Source organism: Lissotriton vulgaris, chromosome 3_1 (assembly GCF_964263255.1).
Source record: "Lissotriton vulgaris chromosome 3_1, aLisVul1.2, whole genome shotgun sequence".
In the NCBI taxonomy this organism is placed as follows: domain Eukaryota; kingdom Metazoa; phylum Chordata; class Amphibia; order Caudata; family Salamandridae; genus Lissotriton; species Lissotriton vulgaris.
In genome coordinates, this window is record NC_141689.1 from 36,063,008 (window position 1) to 36,090,116 (window position 27,109).

At 50.4% G+C, this 27,109-nt stretch overlaps 1 protein-coding gene across 1 annotated transcript in view; it reads left to right on the top strand.

The window, feature by feature from the left end:
- Nucleotides 1–27,109, top strand: part of LOC147725878 (putative E3 ubiquitin-protein ligase HERC1) — a 1,064,842-nt gene that overhangs the window by 174,407 nt on the left and 863,326 nt on the right. The window contains exon 14 of the mRNA XM_086963380.1: nucleotides 21,520–21,729. Coding sequence (XP_086819506.1) covers nucleotides 21,520–21,729 — 210 coding nt within the window. The remainder of the gene's footprint in view (nucleotides 1–21,519; nucleotides 21,730–27,109) is intronic.

Consider the following 27,109-nt stretch of genomic DNA (forward strand, 5'->3'; position numbering starts at 1 on the left):
AATGGTTGGAAGATGCTGAGATGGAAATGTTCACTTGAAAAAGAATAAAAAGATGTTTTAAAAAAAAAGTACCCTTGAGGCCTGATTTAAAGTTTGGTGAACACAGCACTCGATCGCAAACTCAATGGAGTACTTTGGCAATTTCTCCGCTGCCCACCTCATTTAGAGATGGGAGGGCCATAAGGTCTCCGTCAACAGAGCCCCCGTGGGCTCCATCAATGGAGAGCTTCCTCAGATGGCCCTACTGTTGGATGACACCGCCAGGAGTCCCTGCTTGCCCACACCTGCACCTGTGACTGAGCTCCACCCACCGCTCACGGACGCTTTAAAACAACTTGCCGCACCCGCTTCGCGAGTGCCGCTTCATCCTGTGAGGCTATCATTGCTGAGAGGTGCTGTTTTGTTTGCACTGGACTCTGGGGGCTGTAGCTGAAACGCGCAGGATACCACCACGGACTCGAAGTCCCAGGAGTCCCTGCTTGCCCACACCTGCACCTGTGACTGAACTCCGCCCACCGCTCATCTACGTTATTTTACAAACTACGCTACCCGTTGCGTGGGAGGGTGCCGGGAAAAGCCCGGGACAGGGGCGGGACCGTCTGTGGCTGTCAGAGGCTGAAGGAGGCTGGGCTAGGCCACCTCTCTAAGCCACTTTGGAAGAGACTACCCGAGGCGTGGAACTTTTACTTATGTGGTATTTTCGTTATATTTTCCTAACCAGTCAAAGCTTGCCCCGATATTCGTTTGCTTCACTAGAAACCTCCTTTTGGGGTCACTCTTTTCATTATCTTTTATTGCTCCTTTCTTAAATTGTGTATTTTAATCTTTGGTCTATAACTTGTGATTATTGGTAAATATTCTTGCCCTAGTTGACTTGATAAGTAGTATGGGTAAAAATAGCAAGTTGACTGCTGCACGCCCAATGACTAGGCAATTAGAGGCAACAACTCAACCACTCCAGAATCTTACAGCAATTGATAAAATGCTTCAAAAAACAATAGGGGTAGTCGCAACAGCCATAGAAAACACTGAAAGCCGACTTTCAATTACCCCTCTTATGCCCCCCCCCCATGCCTCTGAGAGATTTTCTGTAGTTACAGCCTATCCCGTTGAGTTCACGTCATCCCTTATGCCCTCTTTTTCAGACCTACCTTGTGCTCAGATTGAGTCTGATGTGAATGTTTCAACAGAGGTTGTTCCGTCCCCACCACCCCTGGCATGCCCTAAGGGTCATAAACCTCGAGCTAGAACTAAAAAGCCCAAATCAGTAAAAAATTCGACCAAGAGATTAGTATCTACACCTGATCCCGTACAGTCTGACCCTGGCCCTCGATCTTCTACTACAGGATCTCCCGTCTGGGCTACCCATCTATTACTTGATCTCTAGACCCATATGGAACAGCTTATCAATACCCACTTTAAATCATTGTCTACTAGGATTGATAGACTAGTTTCACTGATAAACAACAAAGGTCTAGGGCAGTGTTCTTCAATCTGTGGGGCGCGCCCCACTGGGGGGGCGCGACACCTTCCCAGGGGGGGCGCGCACTCCACTTCAATTTGACCTTCGTGCCCTGCAGTCGTCTGTCTGTCCGTGTAAGTCTTCTTGAAGCACTCCGACTCCTGTATGTGGAAGGGGGAGGGAGGGGAGATCGATAGCGCAGGAGGTGCCCGTTCTTTTGTTATGTTAACTCTCCCAGGAGGGGGTTAATCACAGAGCTGACAGCTTCAGCTGCAGTGGGACACGCTTTTGGTTTTTAGCAGAGGAGACCCCTCGCCTCCCACTGCACCTGAAGCATGTTAGCTCTGTGAATTAACCCCTTCCTGGGAGAGTTAGCTCTTCCCAGAACGGAGACAAAGTTTCCAGGGACATAATGCTCTGTTTACTTTCTCTTGTATTTGTTTGCTCATGATTGTCACTTTTGCCTCATGTAATTTAGCGTTTGCTTTTGTAATTTGTTCACTTGTAATGTTCTCTCATGTATCAGTCTGTTCCTATTGTGAAGCGCTCTGACCCCTTCGGGCAAAGTCTGCGCTATATAAAAACGCATAAATAAATAAAGGGGTTGGGTGGGGGGGACTGAAAGTGCAAGCTCTATTCTACAGTCTTGCCTCATGACCTTGAATCATTTTAAAACACAATGCTGTAAATATCGTTTTTCAACCATTCATTTTTAATGTGTAAAAGTCTATTACATACATTTTACAGACAAAATTTGTTTATGCGTCATGCCACTTCCATATAAAAAGTTTATTTTAGATCAAATGGTCCAGGTCCTACCATTTGTTCCAATTACTCCCAGCCGCTCCTGGATCTAAATCCCGGGGCCAACTCTCCATCCCAGAAACGTCTGGAACACGGAGCTCAGAGTCAGGTAGGCCCCAACCTAACCCGCCCCTGAATTCTGGCAACAATGGATCCTTAAAATTTCCTCCTCGCCCCCAGTTACCCCCAGAAGCCTCGCCGTATGTGGTGGTGCTCACGGGAGTCCCCCCACTGGCCAGCAAACAAGGGGAATCTTTCCCTGAGTTAAAGAATAAAGTTATCTTCTGGTTAAGCAGACAGCTTGAGAGCTGGTCGGGAGGAGATTTTGTTCGCACGAAGAGTCAGTTGGCTGGGGTTGAGACTCAAAGACATCAGTGTTGATTGTGTAATTATCAACTTTAGGGATCCTCGAGTAGCTGGACACATATTGGCTAATGGAGGGCCGTTTAATGCGGGCACTATTAATACTTGCCACCTGGGGTATTTTTATTCATGTACATTTGTATCGGGTAGGCCAGATCTATTTTATTTCCATCACAATGGCCATGAACTCAAATACAATATCCCAGTGGGTAATAGATATAGTGCATTGAGTAACATAGATTGACCACTACCATCACCGCGTGCAGAAGGAATGGTTCCGAATCGGTTGGGGAGCCATGTTGTGGAGAGTTTCAGCATAGAGATGGGGTCGCTCGGGAAGGTTTCTAGATCCATGGTGGGCACTACAAACACATCCCCATCTTTCCAAAATTTTGTTTCATCATGCAAAGGAGCTGGACATCCACACACATATAGTATCTCCACCTTCTATTGTGTTCCAAACCACCATGGACCTCCCAGCCCAAGCGGCGCCACGCAAACCACTAATTGGGTCCTGGAACATAGCAGGGATGGGGTCCAAGCTGCACAACCCGGAGTGGGGAGAGTTGATGGACAGCTACGGTATATGTCTGTTTCAAGAGACTTGGTTGCTGTCTCCTCCAGTTAGGGTGGGATACGCGTCCTTTCATTCATCGACTGTGCAGGGACCTAGGGGAAGACCCTCGGGGGGTTATGTATTTGGGTTGCTTCGCACCTAGGTTGCTCAGCTAAGATAATAGATTCTCACTACCCGGACATCCTATGTGTTGTACTTAGCTTCCTTGATGGTTTGTCGCTGGCAGTGATTAATATCTATCTTCGCCCCCAACCGCACCAGTTGGGTTTATCAACTCTGGATGCCCTAGAGGTCCTCCTGCACTCTTTCCCATCATTGGCACCGATTCTAATTGTCATTTTGAACCACTCTTGGAGATTCCCTTGGTAACATCAGATGAGGGCGAAACTTGGCTGATCCCGGACTGTTCTATGTACCCAGAAAAGCACCTACTGCCCCTGGCCCTTGTGATCAACAAGTTGGTTGTTTCACACTCTCTCAGGGCCTGTAATGGCAGACTTCCTCCAGATGTCCCAGATTCTAGCACTTTCAATAGACCAGGGAAAAGCACGACTATAGATTATATCCTGGTAAATGAAAAGGGAAAATGGGAAAGGTGCCATTACGCCATTACGCGCACTCTGCTGCTGTGAATTCAAGCGCGCTGCGCTTATTTCTATTTTAAAATTACCGTTTTTCTATCTTGGTTCTTTTAATTTTGTATTCCCTTGTTTTTAATTATATTTCCGCTGTGCCCCCACACTTGCACCATAATTGTGCCCTCACCTCGTTTTGAGCGGAGTTTGTTGCCTTCTTTGCTGCCTGCTCGTGGCGCCCGGTCGCCATCTTGGGGGTGGTTACTGCTTAACGTGCCACTTGCCTGAGCGCTCTAGCGCTTCTCAGGAGTCCAGGTGAGCTTCTTTTTAAGGCGAGCACTTTAATTGCTCGGCCTTGGGAAAGGTGTCATTACGCGCACTCTGCTGCTGTGAATTCAAGCGCGCTGCGCTTATTTCTATTTTAAAATTACTGTTTTTCTATCTTGGTTCTTTTAATTTTGTATTCCCTTGGTTTTAATTATATTTCCGCTCTGCCCCCACACTTGCACCATAATTGTGCCCTCACCGCGTTTTGAGCGGAGTTTGTTGCCTTCTTTGCTGCCTGCTCGTGGCGCCCGGTCGCCATCTTGGGGGTGGTTACTGCTTAACGCGCCACTTGCCTGAGCGCTCTAGCGCTTCTCAGGAGTCCAGGTGAGCTTCTATTTAATGCGAGCACTTTAGTTGCTCGGCCTTGGGAAAGGTGCCATTACGCGCACTCTGCTGCTGTGAATTCAAGCGCGCTGCGCGTATTTCTATTTTAAAATTACCGTTTTTCTATCTTGGTTCTTTTAATTTTGTATTCCCTTGTTTTTAATTATATTTCCGCTGTGCCCCCACACTTGCACCATAATTGTACCCTCACCGCGTTTTGAGCGGAGTTTGTTGCCTTCTTTGCTGCCTGCTCGTGGCGCCCGGTCGCCATCTCGGGGGTGGTTACTGCTTAACGCGCCACTTGCCTGAGCGCTCTAGTGCTTCTCAGGAGTCCAGGTGAGCTTCTATTTAAGGCGAGCACTTTAGTTGCTCGGCCTTGGGAAAGGTGCCATTACGCGCACTCTGCTGCTGTGAATTCAAGCGCGCTGCGCTTATTTCTATTTTAAAATTACCGTTTTTCTATCTTGGTTCTTTTAATTTTGTATACCCTTGTTTTTAATTATATTTCCGCTGTGCCCCCACACTTGCACCATAATTGTGCCCTCACCGCGTTTTGAGCGGAGTTTGTTGCCTTCTTTGCTGCCTGCTCGTGGCGCCCGGTCGCCATCTCGGGGGTGGTTACTGCTTAACGCGCCACTTGCCTGAGCGCTCTAGCGCTTCTCAGGAGTCCAGGTGAGCTTCTATTTAAGGCGAGCCCTTTAGTTGCTCGGCCTTGGGAAAGGTGCCATTACGCGCACTCTGCTGCTGTGAATTCAAGCGCGCTGCGCTTATTTCTATTTTAAAATTACCGTTTTTCTATCTTGGTTCTTTTAATTTTGTATTCCCTTGTTTTTAATTATATTTCCACTGTGCCCCCACACTTGCACCATAATTGTGCCCTCACTGCGTTTTGAGCGGAGTTTGTTGCCTTCTTTGCTGCCTGCTCGTGGCGCCCGGTCGCCATCTTGGGGGTGGTTACTGCTTAACGCGCCACTTTCCTGAGCGCTCTAGTGCTTCTCAGGAGTCCAGGTGAGCTTCTATTTAAGGCGAGCACTTTAGTTGCTCGGCCTTGGGAAAGGTGCCGTTACGCGCACTCTGCTGCTGTGAATTCAAGCGTGCTGCGCTTATTTCTATTTTTAAATTACCGTTTTTCTATCTTGGTTCTTTTAATTTTGTATTCCCCTGTTTTTAATTATATTTCCGCTGTGCCCCCACACTTGCACCATAATTGTGCCCTCACCGCGTTTTGAGCGGAGTTTGTTGCCTTCTTTGCTGCCTGCTCGTGGCGCCCGGTCGCCATCTTGGGGGTGGTTACTGCTTAACGCGCCACTTGCCTGAGCGCTCTGGTGCTTCTCAGGAGTCCAGGTGAGCTTCTATTTAAGGCGAGCACTTTAGTTGCTCGGCCTTGGGAAAGGTGCCATTACGCGCACTCTGCTGCTGTGAATTCAAGCGCGCTGCGCTTATTTCTATTTTAAAATTACCGTTTTTCTATCTTGGTTCTTTTAATTTTGTATTCCCTTGTTTTTAATTATATTTCCGCTGTGCCCCCACACTTGCACCATAATTGTGCCCTCACCGCGTTTTGAGCGGAGTTTGTTGCCTTCTTTGCTGCCTGCTCGTGGCGCCCGGTCGCCATCTTGGGGGTGGTTACTGCTTAACGCGCCACTTGCCTGAGCGCTCTAGCGCTTCTCAGGAGTCCAGGTGAGCTTCTATTTAAGGCGAGCACTTTAGTTGCTCGGCCTTGGGAAAGGTGCCATTACGCGCACTCTGCTGCTGTGAATTCAAGCGCGCTGCGCTTATTTCTATTTTAAAATTACCGTTTTTCTATCTTGGTTCTTTTAATTTTGTATTCCCTTGTTTTTAATTATATTTCCACTGTGCCCCCACACTTGCACCATAATTGTGCCCTCACCGCGTTTTGAGCGGAGTTTGTTGCCTTCTTTGCTGCCTGCTCGTGGCGCCCGGTCGCCATCTTGGGGGTGGTTACTGCTTAACGCGCCACTTGCCTGAGCGCTCTAGTGCTTCTCAGGAGTCCAGGTGAGCTTCTATTTAAGGCGAGCACTTTAGTTGCTCGGCCTTGGGAAAGGTGCCATTACGCGCACTCTGCTGCTGTGAATTCAAGCGCGCTGCGCTTATTTCTATTTTAAAATTACCGTTTTTCTATCTTGGTTCTTTTAATTTTGTATTCCCTTGTTTTTAATTATATTTCCGCTGTGCCCCCACACTTGCACCATAATTGTGCCCTCACCGCGTTTTGAGCGGAGTTTGTTGCCTTCTTTGCTGCCTGCTCGTGGCGCCCGGTCGCCATCTCGGGGGTGGTTACTGCTTAACGCGCCACTTGCCTGAGCGCTCTAGCGCTTCTCAGGAGTCCAGGTGAGCTTCTATTTAAGGCGAGCCCTTTAGTTGCTCGGCCTTGGGAAAGGTGCCATTACGCGCACTCTGCTGCTGTGAATTCAAGCGCGCTGCGCTTATTTCTATTTTAAAATTACCGTTTTTCTATCTTGGTTCTTTTAATTTTGTATTCCCTTGTTTTTAATTATATTTCCACTGTGCCCCCACACTTGCACCATAATTGTGCCCTCACCGCGTTTTGAGCGGAGTTTGTTGCCTTCTTTGCTGCCTGCTCGTGGCGCCCGGTCGCCATCTTGGGGGTGGTTACTGCTTAACGCGCCACTTGCCTGAGCGCTCTAGTGCTTCTCAGGAGTCCAGGTGAGCTTCTATTTAAGGCGAGCACTTTAGTTGCTCGGCCTTGGGAAAGGTGCCATTACGCGCACTCTGCTGCTGTGAATTCAAGCGTGCTGCGCTTATTTCTATTTTTAAATTACCGTTTTTCTATCTTGGTTCTTTAAATTTTGTATTCCCCTGTTTTTAATTATATTTCCGCTGTGCCCCCACACTTGCACCATAATTGTGCCCTCACCGCGTTTTGAGCGGAGTTTGTTGCCTTCTTTGCTGCCTGCTCGTGGCGCCCGGTCGCCATCTTGGGGGTGGTTACTGCTTAACACGCCACTTGCCTGAGCGCTCTAGCGCTTCTCAGGAGTCCAGGTGAGCTTCTATTTAAAGATCACACGACTCGCGCAGTGGTGACGCGCAGCGGTAGCGCCTGACTCGCGCCTGAGTCAAGCCAGAGTCTGCCCGTCTGCACCCGTCCACGCTAAGGACGCGCGGGCCGCGGCAGGACACTATCGTGTCGCTAGCATGATCCATCAGTATTCTAGTCAGGCTCTTCGCTTGATCAGACGAAGTCTGCCCTCTTGTTCGCACTCGGCTCAGCATCCCCTGTGCGGTCCCCATACCTGCCCATGTGGTTGGTGGGAACTATCGGCACCGATGTTGGCCCCTAGCCAGGCACTGTTACATCGTAAGAAGGAACCTCCTCCTCCTAGTGCCATTAAACTCTGGCACCATAATGTCAGATCCCTGTCGAAACATCATCGAGATATTTATGAACTTATCTCTTTAGAAGGCCCTGATGTCTTCTTTATGACGGAGACCTTGCTAGGCGATGAGGATACGGCCATTATTAATCTGGCCCTCCCCCCGGGCTACGCAATCCATACATTAAATCGCAAGGGGAGAGGTGGAGGCATAGCTGTGGCTTTTAAAACTTGCTTCACCTGTACCTGGAAGCCTATGGACTTGGCTGGCGCAGAATGCGCCCATTTTTCCATCAGCATTAGTCAGCATCAAACACTGTCAGGTCTTCTGATATACCGCCCTCCAGGGAGTGACAGCGCTTTCAGGAAAGCTCTTCCTGAGCTGGTAAGCTCTCTCTCTCTGTTCTCCTCCAACATCACCATCATCGGCGACCTCAATATACACTTTGATGCCATGGAGATACCAGTGGTTAGAGGTCTGCTGGACGATCTTGAAGCAGTACAGCTACCCCAACTGGTCCGTCATCCGACCCATGAGGGTGGTCATATTCTTGATCCGGTCTTTACAAACCTTCAACTGACCGAGGTCTCACCCCCTAGACCCATGGGATGGAGTGATCACTACTTCATTGAGCTCTTTATCACAATGGTGACACATTCTACTGGGAAGCCCGATAAAACATCTTTCAGGCGACCCTGGAAAAAGCTCAAATTGGAGGATTTACACCGTCTTCCGATCACTACACCTCTGGCTCACACGGATGACGTCGCAACTGGGTATAACATCTTTTGCGCTTGGATTGTTCAAGCGCTTGACGTATTAATCCCGGCCAGCTGGAGTAGGAATCGATCTTCTCAGCCTAATCCCTGGTACTCGGAGGCACTTAGGTGTATTAAAGCTTCCTGCCGACAAGCTGAAAGAGCATGGAGGAAGAATTACGATAAAGACCTAAAAGTATGCTACCTGGCTAAGGTAAAGACATACCACAGAGCGGTCTGCCGGGCCCGAGCTGACTACTATGCACGGGAGTTCCAGGCGAGCTCTAACCCGTCCAAACTGGTTTTTAAAGTCTTGAAGGAGCTCACAGTGAACAGACTTCCTATTACGGAGATTTGTTCCCTTGCCCACTGTGAGTCGTTAGCCAGCTTCTTTGTGGAAAAAGTAAATGCCATCTATCGCTCTTTTCCCAAAGCTGACCCTGACAGTACGACCTTAACATTGCGTACTTCTCAGTGCTTGGCCTCTCTTCCCATACCATCGGAACAGGAGTTTAATCTCCTTGCGGCCAAGGCCAAGTCTGGCTCACCGGATGACCCTTTGAGACCGGCCCAGTTTTTGGACTCGGCGTCCTTATGCCTTCCTCCTATCCGCCATCTGGTGGAGCAATCCCTTACCACCGGTTCAGTCCCACCTAGCTGGAAGGCTGCCTGTGTCATGCCCATCATAAAGAAACCTGGATTGGATCCGTTGAAGCCGGAGAGTTATCGACCTATCTCCCTCCTTCCCTGGGTGGCAAAGATCACAGAGGCCCATGTGAATAACATCTTAACAAAACATCTGGCGTCTGCACACCTACTGGATCCTACACAGAATGGTTTTAGACCTGGACATAGTACTGAGACGGCACTCCTATATATGGTTGAACATCTCCGCTCAGTACTAGATGCAGGTCAAACGGCGGCACTGGTCCTCTTGGACCTCAGTGCCGCCTTTGACACTGTATCCCACACCATTCTCATTCGAAGGCTTGGTGAGGCAGGTATCTCAGGCAGGGCGTTGGACTGGTTCCAATCGTTCCTTTCGGAACGATCCTTTCAGGTTGTAGTGCCACCGTTCAGATCTAAGCCTCATGCCATTACCCAAGGAGTCCCGCAGGGCTCGGCGTTGAGCCCCACTCTCTTCAACCTCTACGTTCAACCTTTGGCGGAGGTTGCGAAGAGTTGGGGCCTCACTATGGTATCATACGCCGATGATACCCAGTTGGCGGTGGCTCTTAACGGGGACTCTGACCAACTGGCATCAAATTTTGCGGATGGTCTGAGGGCTGTTGCTAGTTGGCTTACGGCCAACTGTTTACAGCTCAACGCCCTCAAAACTGAGGTGATGGTACTGGGGAAACATCCTGATCTGTGGGGTGCTAGCTGGTGGCCTAAGGAGCTGGGACCTCCCCCAAAACCTGTTTCTGAACTTAAAAATCTTGGCGTCTGGTTAGATTCCAAACTAACCTTCTCGTTCCATACTAAGAAGGTGGCATCCATGTGCTTCGGCATTTTGCGTGGTTTGAGGCCTATCCTCAAACTTTTTGATGCCCCCACTCGCCAGATGGTGATCCAAGCTAGCGTATTATCGAGGCTCGATTACGCGAGCTCACTGTTTTTGGGCGCCAACCAGGCGGAAGTCCTGCGACTCCAACGGGTGCAGAAAGCGGCAGCCAGGGCCCTGGTGGGCTTGCCGCGCTTCTGCTCAGCCCGCAGTACAATCTTCAAATTGCACTGGCTACCAGTAATTAGACGCATAGAGTTTAAGACCCTTTGCTTTGCGTTTAAAATTCTTGAAACTGACACTCCCACCATCCTCCAGCACCTTCTAACTTCGTACACCCCGTTGCGCAGCCTTCGTTCTGCCGGCCAAAATCTGGCACTTGTTCCTCGTTTCCAAAAATGTAGACTAGGTGGCCGATCGTTTACGGTGTTGGCCTCCAAATTGTGGAACGCACTCCCTGTCTACATTCGCTCTTTAGAAGACCTTTTGACCTTCAGGAAAGCTGTTAAAACTTATTTTTTTCCTCTGTCTTACTAATTACCCCCTACTTTGTCTGTGTGGTTAGTTATGTTACTGTTGGACAGGCCACATGAAGGGCCGCTCTCCCCCGGCCCAACCCGGTCCGAGCCCGGTCACACAGGTACCACACACCACCATTGCACGTCCTCCGTCCCCTCAGGGACCCTTGCCTTCGAACATATCGACCTCGTGGACCCGATCCACTGCTGGCCCGCGCGCCCATCCTGGGCGCCATCTTGGACACTCCACCACGAGGCCGCCTGGCCCCTGATCGACCTCAACCCTGGGCCTGGCCAGGCCTCAGACATCCCGGCACCACCATCCACCCAGGAGGTGAGCGGGCTACTTGGCAAGTCAATGGGAGAAAGAGGTGTCGATGGCTCTCCCCGCCAAGTGCCGCTCGCCCATCGCCTCCCCGGGCGCTGGCCCCACCCCCCTGCTGGGTGTCTGGACTCCCCCATCCCGGACCTCCCGACCTCCAAGTGCGAGGGTCCGGACATCAAAGAACACCAGCCCTATAACTGGGGCAGCTCCAGAGCAGGAAGGCAGTTGTATCTTGGAGTCGAGAGACGTAAAGAAGAACTCATCCTTGACGGACTACTGGCGCTGCCGTAGCTCTGCCTTGTGCACCATCACCCTGCCTGCTGGTGCTGCCGCAACCTTCGTAACCTTCGTAATCCTTCATCGTCGTCGGGACCTGCTGGCGTGGCCGCGGACCGTTTGCAACCATCATCTTCTTCGGGACCTGCTGGCTCCGCCGCGGACCGTCGCTTCCTTCGTCCATCTCGGGACCTGCTGGCTCCGCCGCGGCCCGATCATCTAGAACGCCGAGCTCGAGGATTGAGAGCTATTTCCATCTTTTGGTAACCAAGACTGTCCCGCTACCCTTTCCCCAAACCAGAGACCAGAATCGAGGGGACCCCTGAGTCCAGACCTCCTTGTACCATTTTATCGTACTTTAAGAATCGCCTATAAAATCTCGTTGAACCTTACCCTTGTGTGGTGTCCGTCTGTGGGGGGGAAGTTACTTGTCTGTACGGTCACTGGAGTCGGCTCTCCCTGGAGACCGCTCCCCTTATCCTCGGCCGACCCTCCCGGTCCGTCTAACATTGGTGGCCAGCGGCGCGATCCGAATCACCGCATAATCGTACAGACAGTAGCTCACCCCACGACGAAATCAAGATGACAACTAAAGAAAGCGGATCCACCGAGAAATTCCAGATGGAGAAATTGGACGAGTACAACCATCGTGAACTAAAACAATTCTGCATCGAACTAGGTATCGCTACCACCGGACTAAGTACCAAAGACGATTTCAAGCATGCCCTAGAGTCTTGGGCAGAGACCGGGGTCGCCGGAACCCCCGATCGAAGCATCGCAGCAAAAACCACCATGGCTCCTGAAGAGCAAAGAACGGGTCTCTCGCAAGACGAGATCCAGGAACGAGAAAAAACCCGACTACACGAGCTAGAAATGGCTCGGCTCAAAATGGACGTTGAACTTAAGTTGGCCGAACAGAAAATAAACTTAGAGCACCTGCGTCTCCGAGAAGAAAGAGAGGAGAAACAGAGACAAAGGGAGCTCGAGGAAAAGAAACTGGCATATGAACACGAGCGACGACTAGCTGAGATTGATTTACGCAAGCAGAATAAAGAAATAGGGGTGTTCGAGCAACCCCACACCCCAGGGACAACGGAGAAAAAGGTACACATCCCCAAGGATGTCGTTCGAGAATACTTCCGAGAGGACGACATCCAGCAATGGTTTAAAGCCTATGAAATCGCTATGACTGCACACCGGATCGATAGAAACGACTGGGGAGCCGGCCTATGGGGGAGATTCCTCAATGAGGGCCGCGACACCCTGCTACAGCTCCCGGACCACCAGATGACCTCCTATGACCATATGAAAGCTGCCCTCCTCACCCGCTATGGCCTCACACCCGAAATGTACCGTCAGAGGTTCCGAGACTGCACCCGCATCCCGGGTACAACTTGGGTGGACTATGTAACCTACTTTAGCCGAGCCTTCGAGGGCTGGATCAAAGGAAGCAAGGTTACAACCTACGAACAACTGTTCAATCTCATGGTATGGGAGCACCTATCGAACAATTGCTTTATTGAACTCCGCCAGCACCTCCTCGACAGCAAGTTAACCGATCCCCGGCAGCTCGCAGCCGAAGCTGACCGATGGGAAATCACCAGAGTGGGCCGGAATGGGTCCTACGAACAGAACCGGAACAACAATGGTCAGCACCGTCCCCGAGGAGGAGGAGGCCAAGGACACGGAAGAGACAACGCTCCGGTCGCCCCCGCGGTCAGCACCACCCCCCCGGCCAACCGGGGCAGCGCCCCGGCGCGACCGGGATACCGAGCCAATGTTACGTGCCATCGATGCCAACGAGTCGGCCACTATGCCAACGATCCAAATTGCCCACAGTACCAGAGCTCAAGACCCCGCCAGGTGGCTGCTGCTGCCCTGGGGGAAGAACAGATCTCCGAGGAGCAAGAAGAATATGAGCAAGAGCATCAGGAATGGGAGCCAGCCGCCATGGCTCTAGCCTGCTTAGGGGGGAAAGACATGGTCCCGCGGGTCCCCCTACCCGCTAACACCCAGAAGTACAGCCAATGGGTGAGCATCAATGGACGCCGGGCTGAAGCCCTTCGTGACACTGGGGCCAGTGTAACAGCCGTCCGCTGTCACCTGGTGACCCCGGAACAGTATCTACCGAACATTCTCTGCCCTGTACGTTCAGCCGATAACTCGGAAAGTCTGTGTCGGATGGCCTGCGTCCCTTTCGAATGGGGGGGGGTCTCCGGCATGTTGAAAGTCACGGTCCGAGACGATGCCCCCGTAGACTGCCTCCTGGGGAATGACCTTGAAAGCTCCCCGTGGGCCGCCGTGGAACGAAGAGAACACCTGGGGATGTTAGGCGTCCCGGACTGGGCGTGCGTCACCACCCGGTCCATGGCCGCCCGTGCCAGCCCCCGCCCAGAGGAACCCGAATGGCCGGCGCCACCGCCTCCGGTCGCCCCAGCCGAAACCACCGACCGTGACGTCCCCCCAGAACAAGCTCAACCTCCAGACCTCACTAACCTCGACCAGTGGCCTCAAGAGGGGGGGCCCACGCAAGAACAATTTCGCCAAGAACAGAAGACCTGTCCCTCCCTCGAGGGACTCCACCAGCAAGCGCTTGCCCAAGGCGCAGGGGATACCTCCGGCACTCACTGGGTCTACTGGGACAATGACCTGCTGTACAGTGAGCAAAGAATCGCGGAGCTGGGGGCCAGCCGAGTACTGGTGGTGCCCCTCCGTTTTAGAGACTTTCTGCTAAACCTGGCCCACGATGTCCCCCTGGCGGGACGCCTGGGTCAAGATAAAACCTACAGTCGTCTGGTGACCCACTTCTTCTGGCCCAAAATGAGGAACGATGTACACCAGCATTGCCGATCTTGCCCCACGTGCCAAGCCAGTGGAAAGAGCGGCCGCAAACTAAAAGCCCCCCTGCAACCTTTTCCCGTGGTCACCACGCCGTTCGAGAGGGTCGGGATAGACATCGTGGGGCCCCTGGACCCGCGCACAAAACAAGGTCATCGGTTCATCCTGGTGCTAGTGGACCACGCCACCCGCTACCCCGAGGCTGTTCCCCTGCGAACTGTGACAGCCCCGGTAGTCGGCCGGGCTCTAATGGGGATCTTCTCCCGTGTGGGCTTCCCCCGAGAAGTCGTCAGCGACAGAGGCACGAACTTTATTTCCAAATATATGAAGTCCCTCTGGCAACAGTGCGGGGTTACCTACCGATTCACGACCCCCTATCACCCTCAAGGAAACGGACTCGTTGAGCGGTTCAACCGCACGCTCAAAGGGATGATCGGGGGGTTGGAAGAACCCCTCCGTCGCCAGTGGGATGTACTGCTGCCGTGCCTCCTCTTCGCATATCGAGAGGTTCCCCAGAAGTCCCTGGGTTTCAGCCCGTTTGAACTGCTATATGGACATCCAGTGCGGGGGCCGCTCAGCCTAGTCAAACAGGGCTGGGAGATGCCCCCTCTAAAGAACCCACCAGATGTCTTCCGGTACCTCCTAACACTCCGCAACCAGACCCGGCGGTTCAGAGAGCTGGCAAAAGCCAACCTAGAGGCCAGTCAAGAGGACATGAAAAAGTGGGATGACCGGAATGCCTCCTCCATCGAATTTGAACCTGGGCAACAGGTATGGGTGATGTCCCCCACCGAACCCTGCGCCCTGCAAGACAAGTGGACGGGGCCCTTCAAAGTAGTCGAGCGCAAGGGTCCTGCCACCTATCTCATCGACATGGAATCTTCCCGGAACCCCCTCCGGGTCCTCCACGCTAACAGACTGAAACCCCACTTTGTGCGCTCCGAACTCGGCCTCCTGATGGCCACCGACAATGGGGTTGAAGAGGACTCCGAGCCCCTCCCTGACCTCCTACGGACTCAGGAGAAAGACGGCTCCGTGGATGGGGTCCGACTCTCGGAGGCCCTCACCCGAGAGCAACACCAGGAGTGTCGAGTCCTCCTGTCACAGTTCGCCAACCTGTTCTCCCTCACCCCAGGGGTCACTTCCTGGTGTGTGCACGATGTGGACACGGGGGACAGCCCCCCTATCCGCCACCGGGCCTACCGCGTGCCAGATCGGGTACGGGCCTGCATCCAGGAAGAGGTAGCCAAAATGCTCACACTCGGGGTCATCGAGCCCTCAGACAGCCCCTGGGCCAGCCCTGTAGTACTGGTCCCCAAAGCGGCCGCCCCTGGCACCCCACCGGAACTCCGGTTCTGCGTCGACTACCGGGGCTTGAATGCGGTCACCAGAACAGACGCACATCCCATCCCCCGGGCGGATGAACTAATCGACCGCATGGGAGCTGCCCGCTACCTCAGCATTTTCGACCTGACGGCGGGCTACTGGCAAATCGGCCTCACACACCGGGCCCAAGAACGTTCTGCCTTTTCCACCCCCGATGGGCATTACCATTTCAAGGTCATGCCCTTCGGCATGAAAAATGCCCCAGCAACATTTCAGCGGCTCGTCAATCAGGTCCTGGCGGGGCTCGAAGGGTTCAGTGCCGCCTACCTAGACGACATCGCTGTATACAGCCACCATTGGTCCGAGCACCTCCACCACCTCCGAGCAGTGCTACAAGCCCTCCAGCGAGCTGGCCTCACGATCAAGGCCAGCAAATGTCAAATTGGGCAAGGATCTGTGACCTACCTCGGGCACCAGGTGGGAAGCGGCCTGGTGGCCCCTCTGCAGCTCAAAATTGCCGCCATCCAGTCCTGGCAGCCACCCATCACCCAGACCGAGGTACGAGCCTTCCTGGGCCTCACGGGCTATTACCGAAGGTTCGTGAAAGACTATGGTACTATCGTGGGGCCCCTCACAGAACTCACGTCAAAAAATCAACCCAAAAAAGTCAACTGGACCCCGGAGTGCCAAACAGCATTCGAACAATTGAAAGCCGCCATGTGTACCGCCCCGGTGCTCCAGGCCCCCGACTACAACCGGGAGTTCGTCGTCCAGACGGATGCCTCCGACCATGGCATTGGGGCAGTCCTGTCTCAAGTGAACACCGAAGGCCTTGATCAGCCAGTGGCCTTCATCAGCAGGCGCCTCCTACCACGGGAACAACGCTGGAGCACCATAGAGAGGGAGGCCTTCGCTGTAGTATGGGCCCTCAAGAAGCTCCGGCCCTACCTCTTTGGCACACACTTTCGGGTGCAGACCGATCACCGACCCCTGCAGTGGCTGATGCAGATGCGGGGGGAAAACCCGAAGTTACTACGTTGGTCCATCTCCCTACAAGGGATGGACTTCACAGTTGAACACCGGCCTGGGCCGGATCACGCCAACGCAGATGGCCTGTCCCGGTTCTTCCGCCTCGACGAGGAGAGTCCCCAAGAGGATGGGTAACTCTCCCCGCCTTCAGCTGGGGGGGACGCATGTTGGACAGGCCACATGAAGGGCCGCTCTCCCCCGGCCCAACCCGGTCCGAGCCCGGTCACACAGGTACCACACACCACCATTGCACGTCCTCCGTCCCCTCAGGGACCCTTGCCTTCGAACATATCGACCTCGTGGACCCGATCCACTGCTGGCCCGCGCGCCCATCCTGGGCGCCATCTTGGACACTCCACCACGAGGCCGCCTGGCCCCCGATCGACCTCAACCCTGGGCCTGGCCAGGCCTCAGACATCCCGGCACCACCATCCACCCAGGAGGTGAGCGGGCTACTTGGCAAGTCAATGGGAGAAAGAGGTGTCGATGGCTCTCCCCGCCAAGTGCCGCTCGCCCATCGCCTCCCCGGGCGCTGGCCCCACCCCCCTGCTGGGTGTCTGGACTCCCCCATCCCGGACCTCCCGACCTCCAAGTGCGAGGGTCCGGACATCAAAGAACACCAGCCCTATAACTGGGGCAGCTCCAGAGCAGGAAGGCAGTTGTATCTTGGAGTCGAGAGACGTAAAGAAGAACTCATCCTTGACGGACTACTGGCGCTGCCGTAGCTCTGCCTTGTGCACCATCACCCTGCCTGCTGGTGCTGCCGCAACCTTCGTAACCTTCGTAATCCTTCATCGTCGTCGGGACCTGCTGGCGTGGCCGCGGACCGTTTGCAACCATCATCTTCTTCGGGACCTGCTGGCTCCGCCGCGGACCGTCGCTTCCTTCGTCCATCTCGGGACCTGCTGGCTCCGCCGCGGCCCGATCATCTAGAACGCCGAGCTCGAGGATTGAGAGCTATTTCCATCTTTTGGTAACCAAGACTGTCCCGCTACCCTTTCCCCAAACCAGAGACCAGAATCGAGGGGACCCCTGAGTCCAGACCTCCTTGTACCATTTTATCGTACTTTAAGAATCGCCTATAAAATCTCGTTGAACCTTACCCTTGTGTGGTGTCCGTCTGTGGGGGGGAAGTTACTTGTCTGTACGGTCACTGGAGTCGGCTCTCCCTGGAGACCGCTCCCCTTATCCTCGGCCGACCCTCCCGGTCCGTCTAACAGTTACCTTTCCTGCTATAGCGCCGGGACGCCCCTTTGCTGGGGCAGCTGTGCGCTCAAAAATTCAACTAACATAACAACATAACATAAATGTCGAATTCTGGGCCCGATTGAGAGCTTTTTCCGTCATCCCAAGGGTCAATAGTGACCATAACTTATTGTCATTAGAACTATCAAACATATTGGACCACTGTAACGAACAGGGGAGAACTGAGACTATCATTAACTTGAACCTGGTTACAGTGGCAGGTGGGAGACGAATCAGGTGGGCGAAGATCGTGTTAGCGCTTGATAAGCTAGCGGAGTTATATCGTCATGTCGTATGCTCTCTATCAGAGGTTTCTCACCTCTTGAGCACCAATTGCGATCCCCCCCATCTCTACCCCCAGGGTTTGCAGCGTATCCATATTAAGCTTCTCTGCTCCCTGGCCGGTTACTTTTATTCTACCGATACTAAGAGGCCAAGGGAAAAAAAACGTGACCATTGGTTTAACAAAAATTGTAGGCTGGCTAAAAAGTCCCTGGTAAAGGAGGTTAAATTGGGGTCCCAGTCTAGCATTAGAAATGCGAGGGATATATAAGAGTTTGATTAAGAGGCCAGGTTCGAGTGGGAGGCCTCAAGGTGGGAAAACATTAAAGCAGCCCTGGAAGCCCGAGCCTACAGGTCTTTCTGGAACCTCGTGCGAGTTGGGTCGGCTGATGGGACGTCTGCCATCACCCCTAACCTTAGCGAAGAGGTTTGGCTAGATCACTTTAAGCCTCTCTATTCACGTAGTAATCCTGAACTTCGAGTAGAGCCTGTGACCCAAATAAGTTCTATGGTTCCAGTACACCCGGAAGCCTCGGGCCTTATTTGACCACCCTGCACCCTCTGTGAAGTGCAGGCGGCCCTCTGCAGTTTGACGCTGGGGAAGGCCCCGGGCCTTGATAGGATGCCTGGCAATCTATACCGAAGTGAACAAAAGGTTTGGGCCCCCTATATCTGGGTTTATTTTAATGCCATCCTACAGGGCCTTGAGATCCCCCCAACCTTGCTGGGTGCCGAAATCATTCCCTTCCACAAAAACCTTCCCCTCTTGACCCGGCCAACTACCGCCCCATAAGTCTGATCGACGTCCTCCAGAAATTATTTGCCCGCTTACTTCTAACAAGGTTGCAGAGTTGGATGGACGAACAACACATCCTAAAATCCCTCCAAGCGGGCTTACGTGCAAAGGTTTCCACCATTGACCAACTGTTTAGATTACAGTTGGTCTACTGGAAGACGGTCTCTATTGGGGCAAGTAGCCTGCATTTGATTTTCGTGGACCTTCGGTCCGCATTTGACCTGGTCCAAAGGGATAAGCCTTGGGCAATATTGTTGGAGATGGGCGCTCCGGCCTAATTGTGTCACCTATTCAAACGTATGCACCAAGGTACATACGCTAGGGTGAGATATGGGAGGAGTGGGGAGCTGTAGGCTCCGTTCCCGGTGGAAAAGGGAGTGAGGCGGGGGTGCATCTTGGCCCCCACCCTCTTCCCCCTTTTCCTCAATGGGTTGATAGACCACCTACTGGGAGCAAGAGACCTTGACTCTCCGAGCTTAGTGGGGCATAATAAACCTGCCCTAATGTTCGCTGATGACACCCTTCTATTGTCAAAATCATTGACGGGCATAAAGCGTACATTAGAGGCATTCTGCTCCTTTTGCAGTTCGAGGAACTTGGAAATCAATCTCTCTAAAACAAAGTTCATGGTTTATAACAGTAAACTGGCCAACTGCCCCCGCCCCCTTATGGATGGAACGGTGTTGGATCGAGTGTCTAGTTGTCTTCCTTCGATTATTTGGGGGTCACACTTAATGACAGAATGGATTGGGGTCTCATATGGCCAAGGCCAACCTGAAGTTGGCCCAATCATCTGGTGGCATCTTAAAGGTTTTTAACGACACCTCCTCTAAATTGCTGAGCCACCCATGGAGATTTATAAAGCCCAGGCATGAGGGGGGACACTTTATGGCGTATACCTATAGGGACATGTTAGTGCTGCCCCCCTATCCCTCACTGAGAACAGTTTTATCAGGCACCTCCTGAGACTCCCAATGATTTAGGTTTGGTTCCCATCCAGGAGATTGTCTCAAATCATCCTCTCCTGTACTGGAGATGCCTATGGTCGACCCCCGAGCTCTCGAGCTACAGGGAGGACCTGGGGGATCTTTTATCCAGGGGAAGCACAGGGAAAATTCCCTGGCTAAACTACATCAAGCATCTCTGCCACGCTCTAGGTATGGGGGACATGTGGTCGTCCCCTGAGGAAACCTGTCCATTGTATTCTAAGAAACTACTGAATGTGGCTCTAAAGCGCTACCGAATGGAACTTATAACAACTAACTCTCCCATGGGTAGGCTGACTAACATCTTTTTGGATATCAAAGCCCATCCTCATTTTTAGATATTTTTGGATGATATCCAGCCTCCCCTAGCTAAGAAACTATTTATTCAGTTTAGACATGGTTCATTGCCTCTCAGGGGTGTAACGCACAAGTGGTCTAATGCCCTACATACTGTCAGTTCCTGTCCTGGGTGTGAGAGTAGCAGAGAGACAGATATGCATGTTTTGCTTTTCTGCCCCCTGTACGCAAAGGCAAGAGAGAAATGAATCATTCAACTTTGTAGGTCCAGGGGTCTTAGGGACTACAGGGAGGTATTTAGAATCCTTAAATATGATACCACCCCCCCTGATAGTGTTTGCAACTGCTAGATTTCTCCTGTCTATGTGGTATACTAGGTGTGCAAAACTAAAAACCGAAAGCCCACAAATCACAATTCGTGCAGTAGAATAAACATGGTAACGAATGAGGCTTTTTTTAAAAATGCATAATGCCTATAGATTGTTTATCAAGAGTGCCATCCTCTTTTTATAACGTACCTACACATTTTACAATTCTCTTTTTTACCTATTTAAGACATTTTTATGTGTGTATGGCCTGTAATGTATGAATTTTTTTTTAAATATCCTTACTTATTAGCTGCAATTGTGTATCCTTATCTGTAATCATGTATATCTGTCTTTTTATGGTATTTTACCGATAATAAAAGCTTTGACTGACTGAATGACTAAAAATGCATATGTCTAGTTCTACTGTTTGGATCTTTGTCATTTTGGCATCATTTTATTTATTACATTTTTCTCTATGTTTCTAAATTGGTGTGGGATGTTTCTTGTGTTTTGCGTTCACTTTATTACAGTTTGTGTGCTGCATAAATACTTTACACATTGCCTCTAAGTTAAGCCTGACTGTTTTTGTTCAACGCTATCAGAGAGTTAAGCACAGATTAAGTGACTGTTTTTTTTACAGCCCTCAACCAATAATCTGATTTCTTACAAAAATGCTTAAAAAAGGTTTTCCCTTTGGATATTCAAATCCAGAGACAGAGGTCTACTGTCCCTTGTAGACCTCCAGCTCTACGTTCTCAACCGATCACAGGAGATCTCAAAATGCATCCTGCCAAATTAATATACTTTAGGCACATCATTTTGAAACCCAATGCAAATGGTAATTATTGATGCAACCTATTAGTACATGGATTGCATCATGAATAGCATCCTCATTCTCAAACCATCGGTACGAGATGTGCATGTTCCCAGTTTGCTAGCGGAGATGGTAGATGAGGCTGCACCTCTGGGGTTGGGCACTGACCTTCCTTGAGGGACTGACTTATGGTCACTAGAAGTTCTCTGTGGCACCATTGGTGCTCTAATCTGGCGAGTGGGGCATCAGGGCAGTGTTTTCGTTAAGGGCTATCAAAAGGAGATTTCATGGGGCTGAATGGTCATGGCTGTGGAGCGGTCATTCTGATGGCCACTTCATTATGTTTGTTTTTAGTGAGTGTGCACTGACTGTCAGTGTTTTTGCCAGGCTTGAAGTTCTCTGGTTTCAGTTTTATATCCTCCTTCCAGAGAATGCAGTTAGATCTGGTGCTGAGCAGCTTACAGGATCAGTCGCACATCGCTTCACTGCTGGGGTTTAACCAACTCGAGGACCACGTTGAACTGCCCGCCAAATCTTCTTCCTCCAGCACCACACCACCAGTGCAAAAGAGCAGCGGACCTTTGCAGCTGTCAGAAATCCTTCTAAGGACTCTCTTGAGAAACATCTGTGCACACACGGTAAGAACAGATCAAGTCCTGGAACTTTACTGAGACACTGTTTTCTTTAGGGTTGGTAGGATTGTTGACACATGAGGGAATACTTACAAAAAAAATGTCAAAGCGCCAAAATCAGCAGGACCGTGCTCTGATGTTTTAAAAACGCAGTGATGCGCTAAATTCACAAGATTACGGCGCCTCCGGTGTTTCCTCTAGAACTGGAGCAAAAGAACCTTCCTAGCACCAGTGCAGGCCTCCTACCGCCATGCTGCAAGGGTGCCTGCGCTGTAGGGGCGATTGTTTATGTGTAGGAAGGGACACCACATTTGCTCAAATATGAGGGCCAGTGGTAGAAATGGAGAAATGGAGAAAGGGGAATGGGACGAGAGAAAAAAAAGAGACAGAGCACTCCCCAATCTACCTCATCACTTCTGGAATCAAAGAGGTCTGCAGGTCATACTTTGTACACAGTGTGCATTAATATATATATAAGAACTGGCTCTGACATAGCACGAGATCAAAAATCACACAGCATTTATTAAAGCACATATGTGTACATATATATATATATATATGTATATGTATGTAGTGACCAAGGCGGCTGGGTCCGTCGAAACGCGTCTACGGTATGGAATAAAGAATAATCCTTGAAAATTTACCTCACGGAGTTGGTGCCTACTTTGTATGGTGTGGAGAAGGAGTGAAAGAATATATATATATATATTTATCTATATACATATATATATATACATATATATATATATATATATATATAGGTAGATATATATATATATATATATATATATCATGCCTCGGGATTCGATTGATGTGTTTCAGGACGTGGTGGTTGAAGACCTTAAGAAGTTGTATTATAAAGTGAAGCACAAAAAACGCTACAAAAGCAAAAAAGAAAATGAGTATTTCTCACTCATTAAAAAACTGGGTAACGACCACAATATTATTGTAACTACTGCGGACAAGGGGGGAAATGTAGTTATTTGGCCCCAGGAAGCCTACATTAATGAAGCAAAGAGGCAACTAAATGATACAACATGTTACTCTAAATCCAACATCAAACATTTCAATGATGCTAAGGATGTGTTGAAAAAGTTGCTATATCAATGCAAAAGGGACGGTATGATTTCCGCTCAGGAGTTTGACTTTCTCCATGTAGAGTTTCCAATCTTGCCCAGGTTATATCTACTCCCAAAAGTTCATAAGCAGGTAGAACCAGTCCCTGGCCGGCCTATCATCTCGGCCATTGGGGGGGTGGCAGAACATGTCACACAGTACATTGACTACTTTTTGCAAAATTTGGTTAAAGATTTACCTACTTATGTTAAGGACACCAGTGATTTTATTGCCAAAATTAAAAACATTCCATGGAGTAGTGATATGTTGATGATCACTTTGGATATCGAGTCGCTCTATACGAGCATAGAGCATACATCTGGTCTAAGAGCACTCGATTTCTTTCTTGGCAAAAGACCCATTAACTGCTACTGCCACAACAAAGTACTAATGGAATTAACCACTTGGTGCCTTAATAATAATTTCTTTTTATTTGGGGAGGATATTTTTGTACAGAAGTGTGGAGTTGCTATGGGGGCCTGTTTTTCCCCCAGCTATGCATGTTTACACGTAGGCTGGTGGGAGGAACAGGTCCTCAGGCAGCAACATGCGATTACTTTTGATGAACATGTTTTATTGTGGATACGTTATATAGATGGTGTTTTTGTTTTATGGCGGGGAGATCTTGCCAGTGCTGACAACTTTGTAACGAGTCTAAACACCAACTCAGAAAATCTAAGATTCACTAAAGCCATCAGTGACTGTGAGGCTGAGTTTTTGGATATAAAATTTTTTATACACAATGGACACCTAGCAACGAGACTGCATAGAAAAAGCACTGCTGGCAACAGCATTTTGCATGCCAGCAGTGCTCATCCGAGACATGTAGTGGATAACATCCCACTAGGCGAGTTACTCAGGATCAAAAGAATATGCAGTAGAGAAATTGATCTTGAAATCTGCACTAAGGAAGCCTTGGAGAGAGTCAGACAAAGGGGCTACCGTGAATCTACTCTTAGGGTTGCATTACAGAAGGCCAACAGCAGAACTCGGGAATCCTTGCTAGATCAGACGCCTAATATCAGTCCTGATAGTGTCCCACATGATAACACTGAAGCACCCAGACTCATAACGGCCTACAGTAGGCAAGCGAGACAAGTAAGATCTATTATGTCACAAAGGTGGCTAGTCCTATTAACTGATCAGGTATTGAAGCCCAGACTGCCTGATGGTCCCATTGGGACCTTTAGGAGGGGCCCCTTCCTGAGATCGCATTTATGCCATGATTTTCCTGAACTTAGGAAGAAGGGAGAGTGGATGAAATCTTGTTTTGGTTTCAAACGCTGTACCTCGTGCAGGGCGTGCAAATTTGGCAAATCAACTACTCAGTATTACACACCTTTTAGTTCTGACCCAATTAACATCAGGGGACAGTTTACTTGCAAAACTGAGTTTGCCGTATATGTCCTGACATGCACATGTGGACTCAGGTATGTTGGTAGTACACGACGACCTGTGCATGTCAGGATCCTCCAGCATCTGCGGGCCATCGTGAACAATGATCCAACACATCCGGTGGCCAGGCATTTTAAGAGCAATCATAACAATGATTTACAATGCCTATCTTACTTTGTCATCGCCTCTATAGATAAACCTGTGAGGGGTGGGGACAGAGATAGGATGCTTAGGAGACTTGAGTCCCAGTTCATTTTGGAATTAGACAGTAGATTTCCAAACGGGCTCAACAATACAGAAGATTTGTACGTTTTCCTGTAAGTCTATGTTGCTCATTTTTTCTGATTACCGTTAACAATATTCGCTAATACTGTCTTGTGTTTTTGGCATTTCCTTTGTATACAGAATTTCACACGTACACTTCAGTATTTTTCTATTTTTCCTTATCACATATTGCTTCATGGTTGCAACCATATAAGCTTTTTCCCTCTTTATTTTCTTGGGGTACACTTTTCTATTTTCATTTGGACATAGCCACATGGGACTATTTGTCTATCTCTGTTTTCCTTACCTATAATCACATTAACATTGTTAGTGATTTTTTTACTACTGGTCCATGTTTTGGTTCAAAATCATTGTTGGCCTTTTTTCATTTCTGGCATTCAATATCTTTGTTGCCATGTTACATGATAGGATATATAAAACCCATAAATATTGGATTTTATCCGATTGTTTACATTTCTGCATTATTTTGCACAATACTGCACTTCGTCACTTTATGATGTTTATATAAACAACATGATTTGCACATTGCATTTGCACTTTATTAGGATATTTACTATAAAGTTTGCACATGATTGCGTAATTTGCACAATGTATGGGTTTTATCTAAAAAGATTGTATTGTCTTTTTAAATGAATTGTAACATGAGGCGCCTTTTTGCTTGATTCTGTTTGTATTTTAGACAAACTTACTATATGCATCATCGTATTTGTCGCATTTGTTGGCCATCTAAATGCACTTTATTTTTAACATGGACTTTAGCAATTTTTCTTGTGGATTTTAACCCTATTAATGTTGTTGTAGTGAATTACAATTGATAATTCGATTTGTTTGGAAAACAGACTGTTTCAGTGCTCAAAATGGAGTATGTCCTTTCTTTCCATGACCACATGGTGTAGTGTTTGTAAAAAGAAAAAAACGTTAATTGAAACCAAAAAAAACTGTGAAGCACTGGGTATTTAACTGTGTATGCCACACTAACTGACTGTCTGTGAGCAAGGGCGGAGGCCCGAAACGCGTCAGATTTTGTTGGACTTGGGCTTTCAATAAATCCTGTGCCTTCATTTAAAAAAAAAAAAAAAAAAGATTTTGTTGGACTTGGGCTTTCAATAAATCCTGTGCCTTCATTTACATTTGGATTCGTGTGGTTTCTCTTGGGTCGATGTATGCGGAGCCTTGGAATTACTGCTGTTGCTGCATATATATATATATATATATTGTTAGACGGACCGGGAGGGTCGGCCGAGGTTACGGGGAGAGGTCTCCAGGGAGAGCCGTCTCCAACGACTGTACAGATAAGTAACTTCCCCCCCACAGACGGACACCACACAAGGTTGAAGGTTAACGAAACTTTATATGCAATTCTTAGGTTACGAGGATGGATACAAGGAGGTCTGGACTCAGGGGTCCCCTCGGTTCTAGTCTCTGGTTTAGGAAAGGGGTAGCGGGACAGTCTTAGTTACCAATGAGTACAAAATAGCTCTCAATCCTCGAGCTCGGCGTTCTAGATGATCGGGCCGTGGAGGAGCCAAGCAGGTCCCGAGATGGATGAAGGAAGGACGACGGTCCGCGGCGGAGCCTGCAGGTCCCGGTGGAAGATGACGGTTACAACGGTCCGCGGCCACGCCAGCAGGTCCCGACGACGATGAAGGATGAAGGTTACGACGGCTGTGGCAGCGCCAACAGGCAGGACGATGGTGCACAGGACAGAGCTATGGCAGCGCCAGTAGTCCGTCCAGGATGAGTTCCTCTTTACGTCTCTCGACTCCAAGATACAACTGCCTTCCTGCTCTGGAGCTGCCCCAGTTATAGGGCTGGCGTGCTTTGATGTCCGGACCCTCGCACTTGGAGGTCGGGAGGTCCGGGATGGGGGAGTCCAGACACCCAGCAGGGGGGTGGAGCCAGCGCCCGGGGAGGCGATGGGCGAGCGGCACTTGGTGGGGGAGAGCCATCGGCACCTCTTTCTCCCATTGACTTGCCAAGTAGCCCGCTCACCTCCTGAGTGGAGGGTGGTGCCGGAATGTCTGAGGCCGGGCCAGGCCCAGGGTTGAGGTCGATCGGGGGCCAGGCGGCCTCGTGGTGGAGTGTCCAAGATGGCGCCCCAGGCTGGGCGCGTGGGCCGGTAGTGGATCGGACCCTCGAGGTCGGCAGGCTCGAGGGCAGGGGTCCCTGAGGGGACGGAGGACGTGCAATGGTGGTGTGTGGTACTTGCGGGACTGGGCTCAGGCCTGGTTGAGCCGGGGGAGAGCGGCCCTTCATGTGGCCTGTCCAACATGCGTCCCCCCCAGCTGAAGGCGGGGAGAGTTACCCATCCTCTTGGGGACTCTCCTCGTCGAGGCGGAAAAACCGGGACAGGCCATCCGCGTTGGCGTGATCTGGCCCAGGCCGGTGTTCGACTGTGAAGTCCATACCTTGCAAGGAGATGGACCAGCGTAGCAACTTTGGGTTCTCCCCCCGCATATGCATCAGCCATTGCAGGGGTCGGTGGTCGGTCTGCACCCGAAAGTGGGTGCCGAAAAGGTAGGGCCGGAGCTTCTTGAGGGCCCATACCACAGCGAAGGCTTCCCTCTCTATGGTGCTCCAGCGTTGCTCC